At 41.9% G+C, this 21,605-nt stretch overlaps 1 protein-coding gene across 8 annotated transcripts in view; it reads right to left on the bottom strand.

Annotated features, from left to right (window-relative positions):
* Window positions 1-16,906, bottom strand: part of TAF1 (TATA-box binding protein associated factor 1) — a 76,586-nt gene extending 59,680 nt beyond the window's left edge. For 3 of the 8 annotated variants that reach the window (XM_059156646.1, XM_059156648.1, XM_059156649.1), the window contains exons 1-18: window positions 16,646-16,906; window positions 15,571-15,685; window positions 15,315-15,431; window positions 11,460-11,579; window positions 10,136-10,377; window positions 9,534-9,752; window positions 8,922-9,140; window positions 8,366-8,570; window positions 6,938-7,114; window positions 6,323-6,450; window positions 6,104-6,211; window positions 5,807-5,980; window positions 4,974-5,147; window positions 4,663-4,767; window positions 3,791-3,991; window positions 3,477-3,618; window positions 2,981-3,111; window positions 2,215-2,295 (exon numbers count right to left, since the gene is read on the bottom strand). In XM_059156646.1, coding sequence (XP_059012629.1) covers window positions 2,215-2,295; window positions 2,981-3,111; window positions 3,477-3,618; window positions 3,791-3,991; window positions 4,663-4,767; window positions 4,974-5,147; window positions 5,807-5,980; window positions 6,104-6,211; window positions 6,323-6,450; window positions 6,938-7,114; window positions 8,366-8,570; window positions 8,922-9,140; window positions 9,534-9,752; window positions 10,136-10,377; window positions 11,460-11,579; window positions 15,315-15,431; window positions 15,571-15,685; window positions 16,646-16,825 — 2,838 coding nt within the window. In that variant the 5' untranslated portion in view covers window positions 16,826-16,906. The remainder of the gene's footprint in view (window positions 1-2,214; window positions 2,296-2,980; window positions 3,112-3,476; window positions 3,619-3,790; window positions 3,992-4,662; window positions 4,768-4,973; window positions 5,148-5,806; window positions 5,981-6,103; window positions 6,212-6,322; window positions 6,451-6,937; window positions 7,115-8,365; window positions 8,571-8,921; window positions 9,141-9,533; window positions 9,753-10,135; window positions 10,378-11,459; window positions 11,580-15,314; window positions 15,432-15,570; window positions 15,686-16,645) is intronic. The other 5 variants (XM_059156641.1, XM_059156642.1, XM_059156643.1 and 2 more) reach the window with 4 other exon arrangements.
* Between the last annotated feature and the right edge of the window lie 4,699 nt (window positions 16,907-21,605).

Genomic DNA, 21,605 nt, shown 5'->3' with positions numbered 1-21,605 from the left:
CATATATAAAAATTAACTCACAATGGAGCAAAGACCATCTTAGGTCTCATACCTAAGTATAAGAATTAAAAATAGGGGCACCTGGGTGGCTCAGTGGGTTAAAGCCTCTGCCTTTGGCTCAGGTCATGATCCCAGGGTCTTGGGATCAAGCCCCGCATTGGGCTCTCTGCTCAGTGGGGAGCCTGCTTCCTCCTCTCCTCTGCCTGCCTCTCTGTCTACTTGTGATCTCTGTCTGTCAAATAAATAAATAAAATGTTTTAAAAAAAAGAATTAAAAATATAAAACCCTTAGAAGAAAACCGAGGAAATACCATGACACTGGATTTGGCAATGACATCTTGGATATGGTATCAAAAAAGCACAAACAACAAAAGTAAAATAAGATACACTGGACTGTATCTCAATTAAAAACTTCTCTGCATCAAAGGACACAACGGAATAAAAAGGCAACCTATGGCAGAAAAGTACTTGCAGAGCATGTATCTGATGAGAGATTAATATCAAGTATTTATAAAGAACTACAACTCAATAACTAAAACCAAACAACCTGATTAAAAAATGGGCAAAGAACTTGAATAGACCTTTCTCAGAAGAAGATACACAAATGTCCAATAAGTACAGGGAAAGATGGCTCAACATCACTAACCATTAGGGAAATGCATATCAAAATCACAATGAGATACTGCCTCATATCCATTAGGATGGTTACTACCAGAAAAAAAAAAATAACAAGTGTTGGTATGAGTGTGGAGAAATTGAAATTCTTATATGCCATTGACAGGAACGTAAAATACTGCAGCTGCTTTGAAGAAAATAAGTATGAAAGTTGCTCAAAAAACTAAAAACAGAACTATCATGTGATCCAGTAATCCACTTCTGGGTCTATATGCAGAAGAACAGAAAACAGAATCCTGAAGAGATATGTGCATACCCATGTTCACAGCAGCACTGTTCCCAACAGCAAGAGGTGGAAGCACCCCAAACATCTACCAATGGATGGGTGGATAAACACGATGTGGTACATACACACAGTGGAATGTTATTCAGCCTTTTAAAAAGGAAGGAAACTGTGATATATGCTACAACATGCATGAACTTTGAGGATATCGTGCTGGATAAAATAAACCAGTCACATAAAAACAATACCTCATGATTCCACTTAGGGGAAGTACCTAGAGTAGTAAAATTCAGAGAGACAGAAAGTAGAATGGTGGCTGCAGAGGCTGGAGAAGAAAGATATGGGGACTTGTCATTTAGTGGGTAACAGAGTTTCAGTTTTGCAACATGAAAAGAGTTCTGGAAATTGGTTATGCAACAGTGTGCACATACCTAACATTACCAAATTGTACATTTAAAGGTTAGATGGTAAATTTTGTTATGTATATTTTACCACGGTTAAAATAAGAGAGTACATACTATATGAGCACACATATCTAAAAATGTAGAAAATGTGAACTGATCTATAGTGACAGAAAGCATCAGTGTGGTTTTCAGGGCACAAAGAGGCCAGAGTAAAGGGAAAAGAAGGAAGAAAAGAATTCCAAAGGGAGTACAAAAAAACTTTTGGGGGGTGACAGATACATTCACTATCTTGTTATGAGGATTCACAGATATAAAAACATATCACAATGTATCAAATAGTACACTTTAAATACATGCTACTTATATCAATCTTAACTCAATAAAGTTGGGTTTTTTTAAAGGATAAATGGAAAAAAAATTAAAATGGATAAATGGGACATACTAATAAAAATTTATTACACAATTACACCCAGGGCGCCTGGGTGGCTTGGTTAGTTGAGCATCTGACTCTTTTTTTTTTTTTTTAAGATTTTATTTATTTATTTGACAGAGAGAGAGATCACAAGTAGGCAGAGAGGCAGACAGAGAGAGAAGGGGAAGCAGGCTCCCTGCTGAGCAGAGAGCCCGATGTGGGGCTCGATCCCAGGACCCTGAGATCAGGACCTGAGCTGAAGGCAGAGGCTTAACCCACTGAGACACCCAGGCACCCCTGAGCATCTGACTCTTGATTCTGGCTCAGGTCATTATCTCAGGACTGTGAGATCGAGCCCCACACTGGGTTCCAGGCTAAGGGCAGAGTCTGCTTGAGATTCTCTCCCTCTGTCTCCCCAGCCCCACTGACATGCGCGCGCGCTCTCTCTCTCTCTCTCTAAAATAATTAATTAACTTTAAAAAAACTAGTGTAAAGCCTTACCTCATCATCAATCTTCATCTGGAAATCTTCCTCATTTTCTTCTTCTGGAGCAAAAAAGGACTTCTCACCATAGCCAGCATCCTGGAAGAGCACAAATGTAAGCATAAACCAGTCAACAAATTGGAAAACACAAAGTACAAGTTTCACTAAGTACCAAGTACAGAATATCAAAGTACATTTTCGCACAGAGAATGGATTCTGTAAAGTCTTCCTGTCTCTGTCACCATTCTACATCCTTAGGCTATCAGAAGATATATTACATTTCAGGGAACTTGCCAGCTGACGTGTAGGTTGTTAAGGCTCAAAAAGGAAGCTAAGTAGAGATGCTCATCACTGCAGACTCACTAACTCAGTGGTGTAGCTATGCTGTCTCACCCCGGCTAGATCTTCCCTGCTTGGGCCTAAGAATATCGTACTTCTCGAAAAGCACATGTCTAGCACCACCATCTCAGCCCATAGGGAAGGCTATGGAAAACAACCAAGAAGTATTTGCTGTGTATGAACCTGCCTCGTAAGGAACAAAGATTAAAGTCACCACCCAAATGGATGGAACAATACACCCTACATTCCCTCATGAAGCCTTCCCACTTCTATTTAGCTAGACTGGAGTCGTCCTCAGAACCAATGGACACAGAGTACCTCAGAGCTCAAATCTGTCAGTAACTGGTTCATAATCCAGGAACCATCACTTCTTGGCCAGTACCACCAATCTGCATCCTCCTCTGCAACAAACCCACAGGCATAGGCAAAAGGGAAAGGTGCTTACCTTCAGTCGCTGCTCTGCGGCTATCATGCTATAGTAGGCACAGCACTGCTCTGGGGACACCATAGCTCTGATCTCCTCTTCAGTCGGTAACCGAAAATCAGACTTCAACACCCACCAGTTTGAGTCCATCCCTAGAAAAAGTAGAGAGAATGAGACCATTCCAAATTCCAAAGGCCCTTCCACCGATAGCAACAAGGATAATGAATCGAGACCAGGCCATGCAATGTCCCAGAAGGTCTAGCCACAGTTAGCCTGCCTGCCGAAGAAAAGCCCCACTGCTAGGTTGCCTGCACCTCCTGACATCCACCATCCCAATGAATTTCCTAGCAGGCACAAATCAAAAAGCAATCATAGCCTCCATAATTAGATTTACTACTTCCCTCTTTTGATGACTATCATTCTCTCAATCTGGGAGCAGTATACTTATCCTTTCATCAAAAGCTGTAATTCCTTTCTTGGAAAGAGACAGGGGAAACAAATAGTCACAAATGATGACCTGTACGTTTGAAGTCAGCGCAGAGCTTCAGCCTCTTCCGGATGCTACTTTCTGAGTGAGAAGGGAAGGCTTTCTTTATATCTTCCATTCGGATCCGCCGTGGCCGATCTTTACTCTTCCAGAATAGGCGGTAAATAAAGACCTGTCCAACAAACCAAGTGTCTTTCATTTGGCAAAACAGAAGACAAAAGTGCTCGCCAGGGCTCTTTCCCCTACTAAGCCCTGATGTATTTTGAGCTCTCCTGATGTGCCCCCAAATCAACAATACCCTGTTATGTGCAAACTGACCCACCTCCCTCATCTGTCATTCTTACCTGGAGAAAGTCTCGAATATGTGTATTAGCCCTTTTGGAGTTGGGCCCAGGAACTTCAAACAAGGGGCACTGCTGGCCGACCACAAAAATATCCACTAATTCCCGAATATAGTAACCTTGTCTTGTCCGAATGATAAGGAAGTCAGTTTCTGGCATCTTATGAAGGTAAATTGGGGCACGAAAAAGATTGTTCTCAAATGCCTAACAAAAGTAAAAACACAAAAATTATATACAGAGAAGCCCTAGGAAATTTCATCAACTAACGAGAAGGGAAATCAGGCCTTTTTGCTCTCCATCCCCAGACTGCCATCTAAAACCTATCCAATAATATAAATAAATCGGAATATGGAATGTCAAACTGGATTAGAAAATAATTTTTTACCCACTGGCAGTAGTAGGGAAACTACAGGATTTGGATTCAGATGACACGACTCTGCTACTTACTATATGATGTCAGATTAGTCACTTAGTATCTCTGAGCTTAACTGACCTCATCTACAAAACATTTAAACAAATGAAAACATACCAATTCTGCAGACACAAATTAAATACTCATTAATTAACTCACTAAATTACTAATCCCAGGCTGACTTCCATATGCCACCCAGATGTTGCTGGCCTTCTTACCAGTGTGTGTTTTCTAAAAACAATTTCCAATTTAGTTTACAAATAACATTACTAGAGCCAGTTTTAATAAAAAGATCAAAAGAAAGTCTGGGGATTATAATCATTTGGGGATTGTAGTGCTCCTTCCCCATACCTGCCATGTACATAGTACCTCAATCAACTAGAATTAGTTCTTTCTGGGCTCACTAGCTCCTCACCTGTCAAGTTCCTTAGGAAAGAGTTGTTAACAGGAAAGAATCCCTCACCTGCAGTAATTGGCCAGGATGGAGAGAGCCCAGGAAGGGAGATGTATGGCAGTAAACAGTTTCTCCATATTTACAATCTGGGGCTCCAGGATCTTTTCCAGGTTTCTAGAAGGAACAAAAAAGCCCAGTTACTATTACAGAATAGAATCAATAAATCTTCACAAAATATTCCTTGAGCATAGCATTTTACTAATATTACTAACTACAAAAAAGACACCATTTCAGCATGGAGAAGACAAAATATACAATCGCAGACTATTGCTGGATGTTCATTACAATTATATTACAAACAAGTTTTCTCAGAGACTCACCCGCTTATAGTAGTTTTTTATCTTGGTTGCCATGCCAACCTGCATCATTAATGGTCCATTTTCCTCACTGTATTCTGCAAGAATAAGATCTCCATCTTTGCCTGTGAGGTCCTGAGGTGTGCGCATAAAAAACATCTCTCCACCACCAGAGGCTTGTCTCTCTTGTTCTCTCATCTGCCCAGAACAAAGAGAACACAGTTCAGCTCCTGACAGGACAAGAACCACAAAATGATGCTGTTCATTCTGAGACAATGACATGAAAAGTGATTTTGCCTTGCCTTTTTTAAAACTTCATTGCAAAAATATTCAACCATGAAGCTGAAACTATGAACACTTACAATCCCACCGCTTAGCTATAACTTCATATTTTACCCTACCTAACTAAAATTATCTCCAGATTTTTGCTGGAACCATTTTTTAAAAGATTTTATCTGACAGAGAGAGAGTGTGCACGTGCACAAGTAGGGGGAGTGGCAGGCAGAGGCAGAGGGAGAAGCAGGCTCCCCTGAGCAGGGAGCCCGATATGGGGCTCGATTCCACAAAACTGGGATCATGACCTGAGCCAAAGGCACATGCTTAACCAACTGAGCCACCCAGGTGCCCCCTGAATCGTTTCTGAAAGCTGCAGTCATCATGACACTTCACCTTGAGTATTTTCACATGCATCCCCTAAGAATAAGGACATTCTCCTAAAAAACTATAGTAACATTCTATTACATCTGAGAAAAAAGTAATTCCCTAGTATCATCTAATAGCATGTCCATTTCCCCAACGTGTACGCTAACATCTTTTATAGCTGCTTTTTTTTTTTCCTACCCAGAGTTCAGTCATACCTTAGCCTTCTTTTTGATGTGTTTTAGCAAGGGCTGGACTGAGTGGGGACCTGGCTGAGAGAGTGCCCCAAAAGAGTATTTCTTGAGAGGTGGGCGATGGAACTGCCGAAGTTTGATGGGCCCCATGTGGGTAGGAAAGAAGGGCTGTCGTAATTCCACAGCAGGAATCGAGTGCTAAGACAAGAAATACAGGGTTCAAATTAAATAATTACTCCAGCCTATGCAAGATTTACCCATATCCTCCATTAAAACAAGGCAGTGGTTCCCATCCATCACAGAATAAATTGTTACTTTTACCTGAATAATATTTCCTCCAAAGGTGCCTCGAAGACCCTGCTGCTTGGGGTAGTAATATTCATCATTGGAAAGATTCCATGGATCTTTCACTTCTGGCTGAGACATGTTCTAATGATGGGGACATCAAACAGATATTAAATAAACCTTAGTCAGACTACCCTCCGCCATTACCTTTCTCTGCTCTTCTCAACACCCTAGGTTCCTTTTCCCTCCACAGACCTGCTGTGGTTCCTCCTTGATGACCCCTGTTTTCCCTAACAGAATTCGACTCTTCTTCAGAGACGATTCCTTCTTACTTTCCTTGGAGGGGGAGTTGGAAGTGGCCTCTTCCTTTTCATCAGGAATTTCTAAGGATGAAACAAAAGTCACTCTGGAGATACTATCCCTGAAGATTCACATTTCCCACAGGTATCTTTGCACTTCCTAATCAGATCTCTCATCCCACCCCAGACCACTTCTAGTAGGTGATTCCCTCTAACTAAACACATTATACTCGGAATCTTAAAGGTACTGCTTTTCAACATTCCTACATTGTGAGCTTTCCCTAAGCAAAACAGAAATACCAGAAACAGCCACAACTCTGCTCTCTCAACTGCTACCTGAAAGTTCTAGTCTTTTTCATTTCTTTCCTTATTTTTTTAAAGTAGGCTCCACACCCAGTATGAGGCTAGAACTTAGGACCCTGAGATCAAGAGTCACCTGCTCCACTGAATGAGCCAACCAGGCGCCCCCGAGAAGCTTATAGTCTTGACCTTCCCAACCTTTCTGATTTCTGACATTAGCAGCAAGCTGTCCATTACAGAGAAGAAACACTGGTCCCTGCCAACACCATACCCAAAATAAGGTTCTCATCATTGGGATCAAGTGTCAAAACAGGAGGCTCCAACAGCCGGGGCATGGCCTGAGCATCCCAAATGATATTGTCTTCCCAGCGTCCATACACCAGCTCCTCATTGTCAATGGGAAAGATAGAGTACCAAGGCTTGTCATCATCCAGGGTGGCTGCAAAACCTACTCAGAAGAGGAGGAGACACTCAGTAACAGACAAAACACCTATGCCCCTTTCAATCATGATTCCAGCAAAGGGCAAAGGAGCACATGTTAGTAAAGTTATTCATGCAGCTACTGAAAAAGAACCTAGTGCACACAGTGTATTTCTCATTTTAAAATAAGCTGCAGACAAAACGTTCACTGCAGTGTTTTTCGTAAGACTCAAAATTTAAACAGCCAAGTGTGTTTAATAAGGGACTGGCTAAAGAAATCATGGTAATAAATGATATGGTAAAATATACTAACAATTAATGGTAATAAAATATATATTAAAAATACAGTAACTATTGGTCAATTATGAAAACATCCATATAAGAATACTATGCAATCAGCAAAGTGTTTAGATAGAACAAGAGAAGGAAAAGAAACCTCTTTCTTCAACTTAAAAATTAAAACATTTTTGTTTTCCTCTAGATTATAAAAGTAATACAGGTTAACTGAAGGAAAATACAGAATATAAAGGAAACTGAAGCTGTCTGTGATTCCACAAACCAGAAATAACCACTGTGAAATCCCATAGTGCATTTCCTTTCAGTCAGCTTTCTGTAATTATATAGTGCGCTTTTTCTTTTCCCACTTACACGAACAGGGTATCATATATGCCACTTTGTTTTTCTCACTTGAGTTTCCCATGTCATTAAATGTTTTTATGAAAAATTTGGAATGACACAGAATAATGATGTCAAATGAAAAGCACAATATGCAAAAAACTGCCTACAGAAATGAACTCAACTACATAAACACAGAGAAGACAGAAAACCAAAAACAAAGTACACCAAAAAGTTAATAGTCGATCTTCTCTGGATAGCTGGATTATCAGTGATTTTTGTCACTGTATTCTACTTTCAAAGTTTTCTACATTAAGCATGACATACCCTTTTTTTTTTTTTGCCTACTTAAGGAGAGAAAAAGCAAATTCTAGCATGATAAAGACAAAGGGGCTAGCTCTGAAAATGGAAGTAAATCATTGAGATAAAACCTTGGTCTAGTTTGGATAGATCATCAACTTCAAAGTGGTTTTCCCAGTTTTCCAATGAGAAATCAGAGTCCACCCTAGCTTGTTAATGGTGTACAACTTATTATGGACTAGAATCGGGGCTCAAGTCCAAAACATTTTGCTGCCCCTCAGCAGCAACAAAGAGCACAGCTAAACCCACTTAGAATGACTGAGCTGAAGGGAGTGTGCTAGACATGGCTGGCACAAAAGCACACCTTGCTGAACGTTGTAGGCCATGGCATTCCTAGTCATGCTGGAAGGAAGCCAGCCTGCCAGGCTTGCACGCTGAGGTTTTGTTCCTTTGTGTTTGACATCCTCTCCGTCCCAGATGATATCATCCTCCCAATGCAGCTGTGTCACCATCAGGAAGTTTTCATCAGCCAGAAGGTCAGTGCTATTTTCCTCAAGTTTCCTGAAATCCTACAGAAACGAAGACGGAAGACCAAATCCCTGAATGGTCACTGGTCAAAGTTCTGACTCCAGATCCCTCATCAGACCCATCAAACATGGTCCCTGACTTGAAAGAAGTACCTGATAAGGGAGGTCTGCCTCTGCACACTCCTGGGCTAGCATAGCACTCACTGCCCAGACAGAATCCTTGTGACGGGGCTAGCTGCCAGGGTGACACACCGTAACAAGCCCAAGGCTTAGAACCTCCATAACCTACCGAAGACAACCTACCCGGTATCTCCCCACCCAGAAAAGCAAAGTTAAGTAAAATGGAAAGGGCCCTGTGCGCAGATTCCTTTTTTATATACCAGTGTCACTTACCTCCAACATTCTACACTTCATCACGGGTTCGAGGTCCATTTTTCTCAGCTTGAAGCCATAATCAAACCCACTGCCATCTTCAGGGACACCCAGCATATCATACCATAGCCGAGCAGGCCCGTAACGCCACTCGGCTACTCTCGGTTTGGTATCGGCCACTTTATCCGTATCTCCAGTTGACTGGGAAAACTTGGACTCAACAGGAGCCATCATTGTAATCTGTAACAGAATAAAGCAGGAGGAGGATTTCCTGATCCCAGATGTCATAGGGCTATAAGGAATCCACAGTCAGTAAGGGAAATTAGAGAACTACAAGGATGATTCTTCAACAGAACTGGAGTCAGAATGGGAACAATGGGGCTAGATCATGGCACACTCTGCCTAAAGGATTCAAACTCCTATTCACCAGCATGTGTAGCACCCACTGCTGGCCCATAGTACTTCTCCACTACAATAGGGAAGGGACGGCCACTAAGACTGAACTCACGATTTCTCGTTCATAATCAGCACAGGGCTCTGCCTGCTAAAGTACATTTCCTATTTAGACATAAGCTAGGGAGAACTCATTTGTTCCTCCTGTAGGTCTCAAGCCCAGGTCTCTATTTTGCCTACTTCATCATCAGAGAGACATTGCTCTGGAGGTGGCGGTGGAGCGTAGTCATAGTTCCACAAAGACTTCTGGCTGACTTCTGACTCTACCGAGCACTCCACCTCCTGGATCTGCTCTTCCTGGATCAGCTCACGGTGCTTCTTTTTCCTCTTTCTCCGAGCACTCCGCCAAACAGATGGGACGTTTTTCCCTGGTCCAAAAAGACGTAGGAAGCGTAACACCTACAACACAGAGGCTCAAAGACTCAGTATCAGACAGGAAAAGAGCAGCATCTGGGTCTACAAACTCCCCTGAGAGATCCACTCAGCTGTGGGGGGGGACCAAAGAGTGCTCAACTTAGAGTTATAACATCTACCAAGAAAGTAAAGAAGCATCCCTTAATAATTTGGACTAGTTCTTTTAAGACAACAAGGACAATTTCTGATGAGAACCATGTAAATCACATGTATTCTCATCAACGCTTTTTCAAAAAGACCTAATGCAGTGTCACTGAATAAGAAAACTTTTACATCTTATCCTTTCTGTATCCAACACCTTAGCAACAGAACTCAGAATTTAGGAGAGGTCAGTGGTTTGCAATATGGGCATTCTCCGTGGAAAGTACCTTCCCAGGCCGAAATTCCGGGAACAATTCTGTGACACTCGGCAACAGCTTGGTGGCATCGTGCTGCATAATCCCAGCCAAAGGTAGGGTCAGCTTCCCATCTTCAGATTCTGCCTGTGTTGCTTCTTGAGGTCCCATCTCAGATTCTGAGTCAGAGGAACTACTGAAGTCCACTTTCTCTGAGGCCAAAGAGGAAGGGGCAATGATGGAGGGCAAGATGATGCCTTCTCCATCCTCAGACACTGCAACAAGGAAGAGAAACCCCTTTGGCATGTAACTGTGAGCATACTTCCTCCGATTTAGCCAGTACCCACTCTAAGCTATATGCATGGCTCAGTGGCAGGGGATATAGTTCCAAGAACCCAGATCACTAGTATGCAACCCAGAAAACTCATTCCAACTCATTATCCCCCACTGTCCCCAACTCACCTTGTACCCGGTACCCTAGGGTTGTGATGAGAGAAAACAAACACTATTACTACATTTACTACTTTCTATACATGTATTAAAGGAATGTGATCAACAGCAAAATTATATGACACTTTTTTACCAAGCAGGCCTTATCATCTCTAGTTCAGGGACCCATAACTGAAGAATTTTTTTAAGCCCACAGGATGATAATGAAATTATCTAGGACATCAAGTTATCAGATGTTATTTAGCCTACAGACTAATGCAGAAATGGCTAAAACTGGTCAACATAATTCTCAAAATACAGGAGATCAAAAACACTGCTATTCCGCAATCTCCTAGCCTAGGACAGAGTTTCTACTGTGGCTGACACAGGGAAGGTGGAGAGGATCACTAAAGCCCTCGCCTTGGAAATCTCTGAATCTGGTAGTTGGCTCTCTCTGATTTATGCACATTCTAGGATGCCTTCCCCATTCAATCATTTATTTTAAAGAGAGTCATCTAGACAGGGAGTTTCCAAATACCAGTATGCAGATCAGTTGCATCAGCAATTACTTGGAGAACACTCTGAAATTCCTGGGCTCTGACCCAGCTCTTCAGAATCAGACTCTCTGGGTGAGAGTCATAAATCTGTATTTTTTTAACAGGCTTGGGATGATTGTGATGGGCAGCCAGATCTAAGAACCACTAAGCTCAACTACTTTTCCTCGAGTACCTGTTAAAATACTGTTGCCAAATATTTTAAAAAGTAAAACTTCCCTCTGACATTAAAATTTGAAAACTGTATGAATCACTTCCAGAAGCTGTATCCTTTCCTAGCAGCTTAATTTTAATAGTACCCTATGGGTATGCCAAAAGCCTAGATCTATGAATGGAACTTGTTCCTTGGACAAAAGAATATAGTCTCTACTTACCACCAGTAAGAGCATCCTCGTCCTTATCCTTCTTCGTTGGTCCTGGAGGTGGAGGTGGAGGCGGCATCAACTTGCAGTCAATGTCTTCACAGTCAGCATCATAGTCATCTTCATCATAATCTAATGAAACCGGGAAGATGATTCTGAATATCCAGAATGTCATACAACAGCCCTGAGTTCCTTTGTTACACAAGAATTTAAAGCACCCCGTCAAAGTGTTGTTCTTAACATGTAGGAGGTGCAGGTTCTACCTTCAGAAAGAGATGATGACACAGCATCACTAAATACTAGAATACTACGTATATCTCATACAGAAATATAGGGAGCGTCCAAGAACTGTTTAAAACCTTTGCTCCATCTCCTGATCAAATTCTATTTGATTTTTTATTTTCATCCTGCTCAATCTCATAACTGCATTTAACATTCTTCCTTCTCTGTCAGCTTCCTTTAAGACTGGACTTTCTCTCTTCCCACTTCCCAAATCTTTGACACATTCTTTGATCTACCTTCTAAAGTCTGTTATTCTTTCCACTGACTTTTTACCTCTGGCATTCACTCCACACCGGATGGTGAACACTCTGCTTTTATTCCTCTACACAAGCCCCATTCCCTTACTCAAGAATCAACCTTATTCAGGATTAACCCCAAATCTGAAGGTCTGGCCCTGACTTACCCCTCTACAATCACACCATATGTTCTCCTGCCTAAAGAACCTTTCCACTCAGGGGCGCCTAGGTGGCTCAGTTGGTTAAGTGTCTGCCTTCAGCTCAGGTCATCATCTACGGGTCCTGGGATCGAGCCCCACATCAGGCTACCTGCTCAGCGGGAAGTCTGCTTCCCCCTTCCCTTTTTTTTAAAGATTTTTATTTATTTATTTATTTGACAGAGAGAGAGAGAGAGATATCACAAGTAGGCAGAGGTAGGCAGAGGGAGAGGGGAAAGGAGGCTCCCCGCTAAGCAGAGAGCCCAATGCGGGGCTCGATCCCAGGACCCTGAGATCAGGACCTGAGCTAAAGGCAGAGGCTTAACCCACTAAGCTACCCAGGCGCCCCTATTTCCCCCATTCCTTCTGCCTCCTTCCCCTGCTCATGCTCTGTCCCTGTCTCTCTAAAACAAATAAACTTAAAATATTTTTTTTTTCTTTTTAAGATTTTATTTCTTTATTTGACAGAGAGAGACACAGCAAGAGAGGGAATGCAAGCAAGGGAAGTGGGAGAGGTTTTATCTATAATCCTCCCAAGAATGTCAGCAAAGTAGGAATTATTCTGAGACAGTGAAATGACTTACTCAGGGTCACACAGTTTTAAATGACTAAATCAGAATTCAAGGCTGGCTGAACAAAGCCTATACTCATTTCAATGCACTTCCTTACTTACCCAGTCCTACTGATGTTTTATCAGCAACTCTCAAGTTCAATTCTGCTTAGCATTTTCCTCAGCTGTCACCCTACCCAAGACCTTGATGACTTTTTATCTAGCCTGCAAGAACAGTTTCTAAGTTAGTCTGCCCCTTTACCCCTTTTCTAATCAAAACCCTAAAGCAACAAGTGTCACTTCTCATTTTCATTTAGGAAGGAAAGGCAACTAACACTTACAGAGCATCTACCATGACCCTGTACTATGTAGGTGTCTTCACAACCCGTGATATTGAACTTAAATTCCCACATAAGACCCACTAATGAAGTATTATCACCTTTATTGAAGATAAGAAAACTAAGGCATTATTATAAATCCAAGCTTCAAAGACTAAGCAACTTCCCCAGGATCAAACTCAATATGGAGCTTCAGCTTGAACCTATTATTCTGACTCCAAAGTTCATTATCTTTTCATTGTACCACCCTGCCCTTTACTCAACAATGTTTGGTTTACAGTCCTTTATGACATCAAATCCCAAGTAAGGCATACATACACGTGTTATCAAATTGCTCTATCCCTAGTATGTTTTCCACTCCTTTCAAGAAAACCTGCTGGCCAATTCCCCCTGCACTATTCACTTATTTCTATCTCTAAACCTTTAGAGAAGCCATGTTTTCAAACCAAAATGCCCTGCTACTTCCTCCCCAAGAAACTCTTTCAAACTTTTGCTCAAAATTCACCTCCATGACATCTTCTCTAATGACCTCCATCCACTTCTAATTACTCCAAAGAAGAATCCTAGTAAATCAAGCCACCTGAAGGGGCCAATGCCAGAGGAGGAGGAAGTTAGGACACAGGTAAAGGCACCCTCACTAAATAAGAGAACTTAGAAATGAGCATCCCAGAGTACTAAGACTACCGAATGCAGCATCCCCTTTTTCTAGGAGGTCAGCTCATAAAACCCTAATAGGACACCCCCACTCGTCATCTTCCTTAACATTCCTATCCAAGACAACAAACCAAAACCTGAAAATTCCAAAACTCCCTGGAAATCAGAGCTACCACTTCCCCCTTAGCCTAAGTCAGGGGGCTCAAAAATAATAGTTATAGTATTTGTCTCAGATATTCTGTCAACCTGCTGAAATGAAATAGAATACTCTATACAGAAATATGAGGTTATAGCTGCTTGTCTTTTTGTTGTAATTATGCTTCCTGTTGTTTATCCCACTTTCCCAAATGATAATAATATCCTGGAGAGGGAGACCTGTATCTTCTATTTTTTCTGGGTTACCTCCTGTGTATGTGGCACAGTTAATTCTCTCTCTATGATAAGCACTCAAATCAATTAACTGGTACTGAAATCTAATTCAAAGAGGTGGACAATGAACAAACAATGAGCAACCTCATAAAAAAGTGTCAAGCAGTGAGAGATAGGGTAAGGCAGTAGAAACAATGACTTATACATATGTCAACTATACCTCAATTAAAAGTCGTAAAAAAATTACAAGTCAGAAAAAAGGAACTGTGATCAGTTGCTCTAGGTTCAAGACCACAGAACTAAACTCCTCAAGATCAGAAAACGGATCACCTTTGAACCATACTATCACAGTTTATAGCTCAACAAATGTCTAATATCCTGAATTACTGAATTAGTCAAGGTCTGCCACTACCTAACTTATATAACTTTTTAAAAAGTCCCACATCTTATTAAAGTCCAAGTTTTCTTTTCCTATGATGAAGTTAATAATAGACAATCATTAAGACCCCCTCCAGCTCTGATTTTGATTCTATATGTAGCACCTTACACCAGGGAGAGACACCTATATTGGGAGCAAGCACTAAGTTCATTCTGTCAGCATACAGGTGGTAAGTGATTAATAAACATTAAGCCAGTAAATACGTGTGCTTGTTTATATAGGACATTGCAAATACTTAATCCTCCTTGAACTACCAAGTCCTTAAGAGCAAAGACTAAGTTCAAATAATCTCTTTTTTTTTTACAGGATTTTATTTATTTATTTGACAAACAGAGATCACAAGTAGGCAGAGAGGCAGGCAGAGAGAGAGAGAAGGGGAAGAAGGCTCCCCGCTAAGCAGAGAGCCTGATGCGGGGCTCGATCCCAGGACCCTGGGATCATGACCTGAGCTGAAGGCAGAGGCTTTAACCCACTGAGCCACCCAGGCGCCCCTGAGTTCAAATAATTTCTAAAACAGTGCCATGAACACTGTAGATCCTCAAATACCAGATAAGGAAAACATCTTTACTTGGCATTCACCAAGAATTTGGAAATAACCAGTTTGAGGAATAAACCCCCGAGTGTAACAATGACCCAGAACACACACAAAAAAGATAGGAGCTACATGGGACTGAGCTGACAAAAAGAGAGAGAAGGAAAGGATGGAGAGAAGGAACAATGGCAGAAAGCATACACAGAAACAAAATGGACTACACTGTAAGAAAATGACTGGAATGCTCTACTGATGACACTAAAGAATCACCTGAATGGCAAAGCGGCTGCAAGCTCCCCATTGTCTGCTGATATCTTCGGCTTTCATCTTCTGCTACCTCATTGATGTCTGAATAGTCAACAGCATCTTCTGTACTCCTGATCCATCCTATAGATAAAGGGGAGGGCAGGTATATCTCAACAAAGGCCAAGTAACTCTCACTCCCTTAGATAATTCCCAGTGAAAAGTGCATACACAGTAAGTGGTTAGCCTCCTCCCTCCTTACTCCCCATGACCCACATTTCACCTTCATCATTTACCAGGGCACCATCAGTCCCAGTCAATTCTTCATTTGCGGTGAGTTCAGTGATCAGGCTGCCCAGACCCAAAGCCCCCAAGCCTGCCAAGTGCTTCTTACACTCCTGAAAAAGGGACAGCACCAGAATCGAAGATAACAACTAAATCTAAGCTTCCCACACCACAAGGCTTATTTCCCTGGTCCAGCATAAAGCTATAAATCCATATTAAATATAACTCTGCAGTGTGCTAAAAGGAGCATCACATTCCAGAACTGTAAAGTAACTCTTCCACTAAACTCCACGTTGATCAGATCTTTATCAACATATTAAGTCCAATTTCATCACCACACTTTAATAAGAAAAGATCAAAGAACCATCATCAAGACTAAACAAATAGAACAGTAGTTCTCTGAATAAAGGCTAAGGCAACTGAAGCCACTGGGATTCAAGAAGGGATGGCAAGAAATTTTTTTTGCTGGCTTTTGTGTATTTGTGTGTGATGCAGAGGAGAAATATTGATCAATATTTTCTTTTTGTTACAATGAATCTAAATGAAAGTAGGTAAGGTTCATTCGGACACAGGAAACAATTTCATGAAAGTCAGAGAAAACTACCCAAGAAGTGTACTGGACAAGAAGAGGTCTGCCCCAGATAGTCTGAACATTCGCTGTTGGAAGAACTGAGGCCTGAACCACACGATTTGTCACAGGTCCTCTTGATCTAGAGCCACCTCAAGTCAACGATGTCAGACAGGCAGTTTCAAGAATCTCCCAAGTCCTCATAGCAATGGCTTAAATGTAATGTCACAAAGTTAAGCTATTTTCCGGCTGCCTTGTGAGAATGACCATTAACCCCAAAGCCACCCACATCAGCACCCCTGACCTACGAGAGCTTGCCTACAGTTCTTTCTTCCCACCCTCAACCAGAACGAAGCCTCCAGTCTACGATCTCCACGCTCTACTAGGATAGCATCCGCTTCTCATTTCCTCTCCTCTTACGTTAACCGCGCCCTCTCACAGGGGCTCTACTCTCCTCACTCAGCCCGACAACCACCAACCCTATACCCACGCCCGCCCCCCTCACATCATCCAAGACGCTTTCCCCCTCCAGCTGTCCGGCTCCATTGATATTGCCGAAAAGGAAACCGGTTAAAGAAAATGGGCCGCCTCCAGCAGAATCTTCATCGCTGTCCGTGTCTGACATGATGGCGGTTGTGGTGTCACCGGAGGCTGCGGGGAGCAGCAAATCCCAGCCTGGTCCCATGGACCGGAAATAAAAACATTAGTCGCCCAGAAGTGATTTACAGGGCTCCTTGACCCCACCAGGCCTTACCGGAAGCGGAATGAGGGGGTGGAGGGACGTAACCGGAAAGACCGGCCGTCCTACGAAAAAGGCGAACTACTTTACTAACATAACGGCATTTGATTCGACCGTAAGGGATCAGGAGGTTGGGTATGTGGAAAGCGGTTGGTCAAAGAAAATGTTTGGTCCCGCCCCCTTCTGCTAATCTGCGAATGAGCATTCCCAGTGCATTGGATAGGTGTCACGGCTGTTCCTCCAATCAGAAGGAGCTGCTTGGGTCACGTAGCCTACGTCCTGGTTACCGCGGGTCACCACGCCGTGGTACGCGGGAGTAAAGATTAGAAGCCCCTTCGCTTCTGCTTCGGGAGGAGAGGCTGGCCGAAAATCGCACTGTGCCGGAAGTACCTCTCCAAGTTTTGAATTGACATTTCCCCAGGGAAATGGAGTCCCTTCCCCCTCGGTTTCTTTCGGGAAGTGCGACAAAGATGAGTAAAAGGAACAGCCGACCCTTCAGCTAGGTTCACAATTGTTGACATTTTTACAGGTTTTATTTTTATTTTTTTTAAGATTTTATTTATTTACTTGAGAGAGAGACAGTGAGAGAGAGCATGAACGAGGAGAAGGTCAGAGAGAGAAGCAGACTCCCCATGGAGCTGGGAGCCTGATGCCGGACTCCAGGACCATGACCCGAGCCGAAGGCAGTCGTCCAACCAACTGAACCACCCAGGCGTCCCCAGGTTTTATTTTTGTTTTAATTTCTGAACCATTTGAAAGGTTCAGAACCAAATGTGATTCTCCAGCCCTAAAAATGGACGTTTTCTACATAACAACAAAATCGTTACTGCATCTTCAAAAATTAACATTGAATCATTATCATTTAGAATACAGTTTGTATTTTCGTATTTAAATTTCCCCAGGTGTCCTAGTTGGAGCATTTTACACCAGTCCAGGATCCGCTGAAGGTTTTTGCACTGCACTTAGTAATCTCCCTTCAGTCTTAATCCAGAAACACCAGCCTTTTCTTTGTGTTGCATACTACATTTTTTTTTCTTAAGAATCCTGGCAAGTTGTCTTGAAAATATTCCATATTCTGAATTCATCTGATTGTTTCTTCAAATTGATTTATGTTAATTATTTTATCAGGCATCAGAAGGCACAAATGTCAGGTTGTCACTCTTGGTGATGCTGTATTTGAGCACCAGATCTCTCCATCCCAAAGGCACATTTTTCCTTTTGTAATTAGTAAATGGGGTTGAGATTGTGTGAATATTCGCCCAATGGTTTTAGCATCCTTTAATGATTCTTGCCTGAATCAGTTATATTGGGAGAGTGCAGAAGGGTGACTTATTCTTTTTTTTTTTTAAATTTTTATTTTTTATAAACATATATTTTTATCCCCAGGGGTACAGGTCTGAATCACCAGGTTTACACACTTCACAGCACTCACCAAAGCACATACCCTCCCCAATGTCCATAACCCCACCCCCTTCTCCCAACCCCCCTCCCCCCAGCAACCCTCAGTTTGTTTTGTGAGATTAAGAGTGACTTATTCTTAAATGCCTTTTACACTTATTAAGTGCATTTATTCAGTAAAGAACTTGGTCTTACCTCCCCCTCCCGTTTTATTTTAATGTGTCATAATCTAGCACCATCATTATCCTTTTTGATGCTCAAACTGTTCCAACTTTGTCCAGAGGGACCCACTTCACTCTGGCTCCTGTGTTACTAGTCTTAAAGTACTTCCTTGCTTTTTGGCACAAGATGTTCTAGGCTTACTCTGTACATTCCCTGTCCGAGACCTGATATAAGCCATTTCTCCAAGGAGCCCTGATATCTTTTAGTGGGGAATGGTATTTAGAAACTGGGGCATCATTGCTTATAAGCCCTTCCAGTGGACAGAGCTAAAAAAAAAAAAAAGAGAGAGAGAGAGAGTCTCTCTGGCTGAGTCGGTAGAGCATGCAACTCTTGGTCTTGGGGCTGTGAGTTCAAGCCCCACATTGGGTGTAGAGCTTACATTTAAAAAACAGAAATTTTTTAAAAATGAGTTTTATACTAATACTTCCAATTCAAGTCCAACACCACAGGGTTCTCCCTCACTTTTCCCCATTCCGTATTTCTATCTTGCTTCTCTTAAAATTCTGGTTCCCGACATCCATATGTTGACCCTTCTCAGAATTGCAAGGTGGATACCACTACCAACAATAAACCTAAGTTCAGAAGTTCTTTGCAGTTTTTTGTCCTTAGACTATATCCTATTAAGGATATATAATGCACTGTGTGTAAAAATTACTTGAATCATTTTTTTCCTCTGTGGAATTCTGTTTTTTTTTTTTTTAAGATTTTATTTATTGGGGCGCCTGGGTGGCTCAGTGGGTTAAGCCTCTGCCTTCAGCTCAGGTCATGATCTCAGGGTCCTGGGATTGAATCCCGCATCCAGCTCTCTGCTCAGCAGGGAGCCTGCTTCCTCCTCTCTCTCTCTCTGCCTGCCTCTCTGCCTACTTGTGACCTCTCTCTCTCTCTGTCAAATAAATAAATAAATAAATAAAGATTTTATTTATTTATTTGACAGAGATCACAGGTAGGCGGAGAGGCAGGTAGAGAGAGAAAGGAAAGCAGGCTCCCTGCTGAGAAGATTGCCCAATATGGGGCTCAATCCCAAGACCCTGGGATCATGACCTGAGCCAAAGGCAGAGGCTTTAAACCACTGAGCCACCCAGGTGCCCTTGTGGAGTTCTGTTTCTAGTCAACTTTATGATTTGCTTTTATTATCCTTTTTAAATACATTTTAATTTTTTAATATGTAAATTTTTACATGGTTATAAGTAAGAAGTATGTAAAAAGCTATTTCCAGAGAAGTCTTACTCCTGTGCCTATGCCCTCTACCCCAATACCAAGCCACTCCCTATAAGTAACCATTCATTAATTTCTGGCTTATCCTTCCTGTGTTTATTTTTTTATTGAGTTGTAACTGACATGTAACATTCTATTAGTTTCAGGTATACAATATAATGACTTGATATTTGTATTTCCTATGTTTCTTTTTTGCAAAAATAAGTCAGTGAGTATACATATTACTTCTTTTTCATTATACAAAAGGTAGCATACTATATACTCTTTCACCTTGCTCTTTTTCACTTAATAATTTAGCCTGGAAATCACAGTGTACCACTTTTTAGCATGCTTCCTCATTCATTTTTATGGCTCCTTGATAGTTCATTGCATGGATATCCCTTGAAATGTTAACAGTAGTCATATTTCCAGGCTAGGTGACAAAAATCTGCCAGAACCTGCACAGTAGCTGAGATGCTGCACTTTTGTAATGAAAATTTAGAATACTATTGCTATACTAGTATTTAAAACAAAAAAGCAAAATAGAATATGTTTTTAAATGCACATTTTTAAAAGATTTTTATTTATTTATCTGATAGACAGAGAGAGATCACAAGCAGGCAGAGAGGCAGGCAGAGAGAGAGGGGGAAGGAGGCTCCCTGTTGAGCAGAGAGCCCAATGTGGGGCTCGATCCCAAGGTCTTGGGATCATGACCTGAGCCGAAGGCAGAGGCTTTAACCCACTGAGCCATTCAGGCGCCCCTAAATGCACTTTATTTTTTTTTAAGATTTTATTTATTTATTTGACAGACAGAGCCAGAGAACACAAGCAGGGAAGCAGCAGAGGGAGAGGGAGAAGCAGGCTCCCGGGATCATGACCTGAGCCGAAGGTAGACACCTAACTAACTGGGCCACCCAAGCGCCCTAAATGTACTTTACACTGCTTCTTAGTTGCTTGTGCTTGAGGAAAAGCAGATCCAGCAAGAGGTAGATAGAGTCTTATAGAATGGGGAAGGGGCACGGTGCACCTGGGTAGCTTAGTCAGTTAAGCATCCTGGGATCGAGCCTCATGTTGGGCTCCTGACTCAGCTGGGAGTCAGCTTCTCCCTCTCCCACTCCCCCTACTTGTGCTCGTTCTCTGTGTCAATAAATAAATAAAATATTTTTTTAAATAATTCTTAAAAAAAAATAAAGAATGGGGAAGGGGACTTCACATACTATAAACACTAAAGATGCTATTCTTGACTCAAAACGTGGTTTTGTATAAATTTACCACATGACCCAGCAATTTCCAGCACTCCAGTATATACCCAAGAAAACTGAAAACATGTCCACACAAAACCTTGTACACAGGGGCACCTGGGTGGCTCAGTTGGTTAAGCGACTGCTTTTGGCTCAGGTCATGATCCCAGGGTCCTGGAATCAAGCCCCACGTCAGGCTCCCTGTGGGGTCTGCTCCTCCCTCTCCCTCTGCCTGCCTCTCCCCCTGCTTGTGTGTTCTCTATGTCAGATAAATAAAACCTTAAAAAAATACCTTGTACACAAAGGTCCATAACAGCACTATTCATAATAGCTAAAAGGTAGAAACAATCCATATTCCCCTCAATTATAAGTAGATAAAATAAGGTATATCCATACAGTGGAATATTATTCAGCAATCAAAAGAAATGAAGTAGGGGGGCCTGCCTGGCTCAGATGGTGGAGCATGTGACTCGATCTCGGTGTTGTGAGTTCAAGCCCCACATTGGGCATAGAGATTATAAGTAAATTTTAAATACCCCTTCCAAATTATTAATAAAGAAAGCACTGTTTTAGGCAAGGTCACCCTCTAAAGGGGAACAGAGAGGTCTATGAGTAAATTTCCTAGTACTGACCAGGAAAATGCGTGTTGAATGGCTATTCCTGGTGGAACT

Source organism: Mustela lutreola, chromosome X (assembly GCF_030435805.1).
Source record: "Mustela lutreola isolate mMusLut2 chromosome X, mMusLut2.pri, whole genome shotgun sequence".
NCBI lineage: Eukaryota > Metazoa > Chordata > Mammalia > Carnivora > Mustelidae > Mustela > Mustela lutreola.
This window is presented reverse-complemented; position numbering and strand designations above follow the sequence as displayed.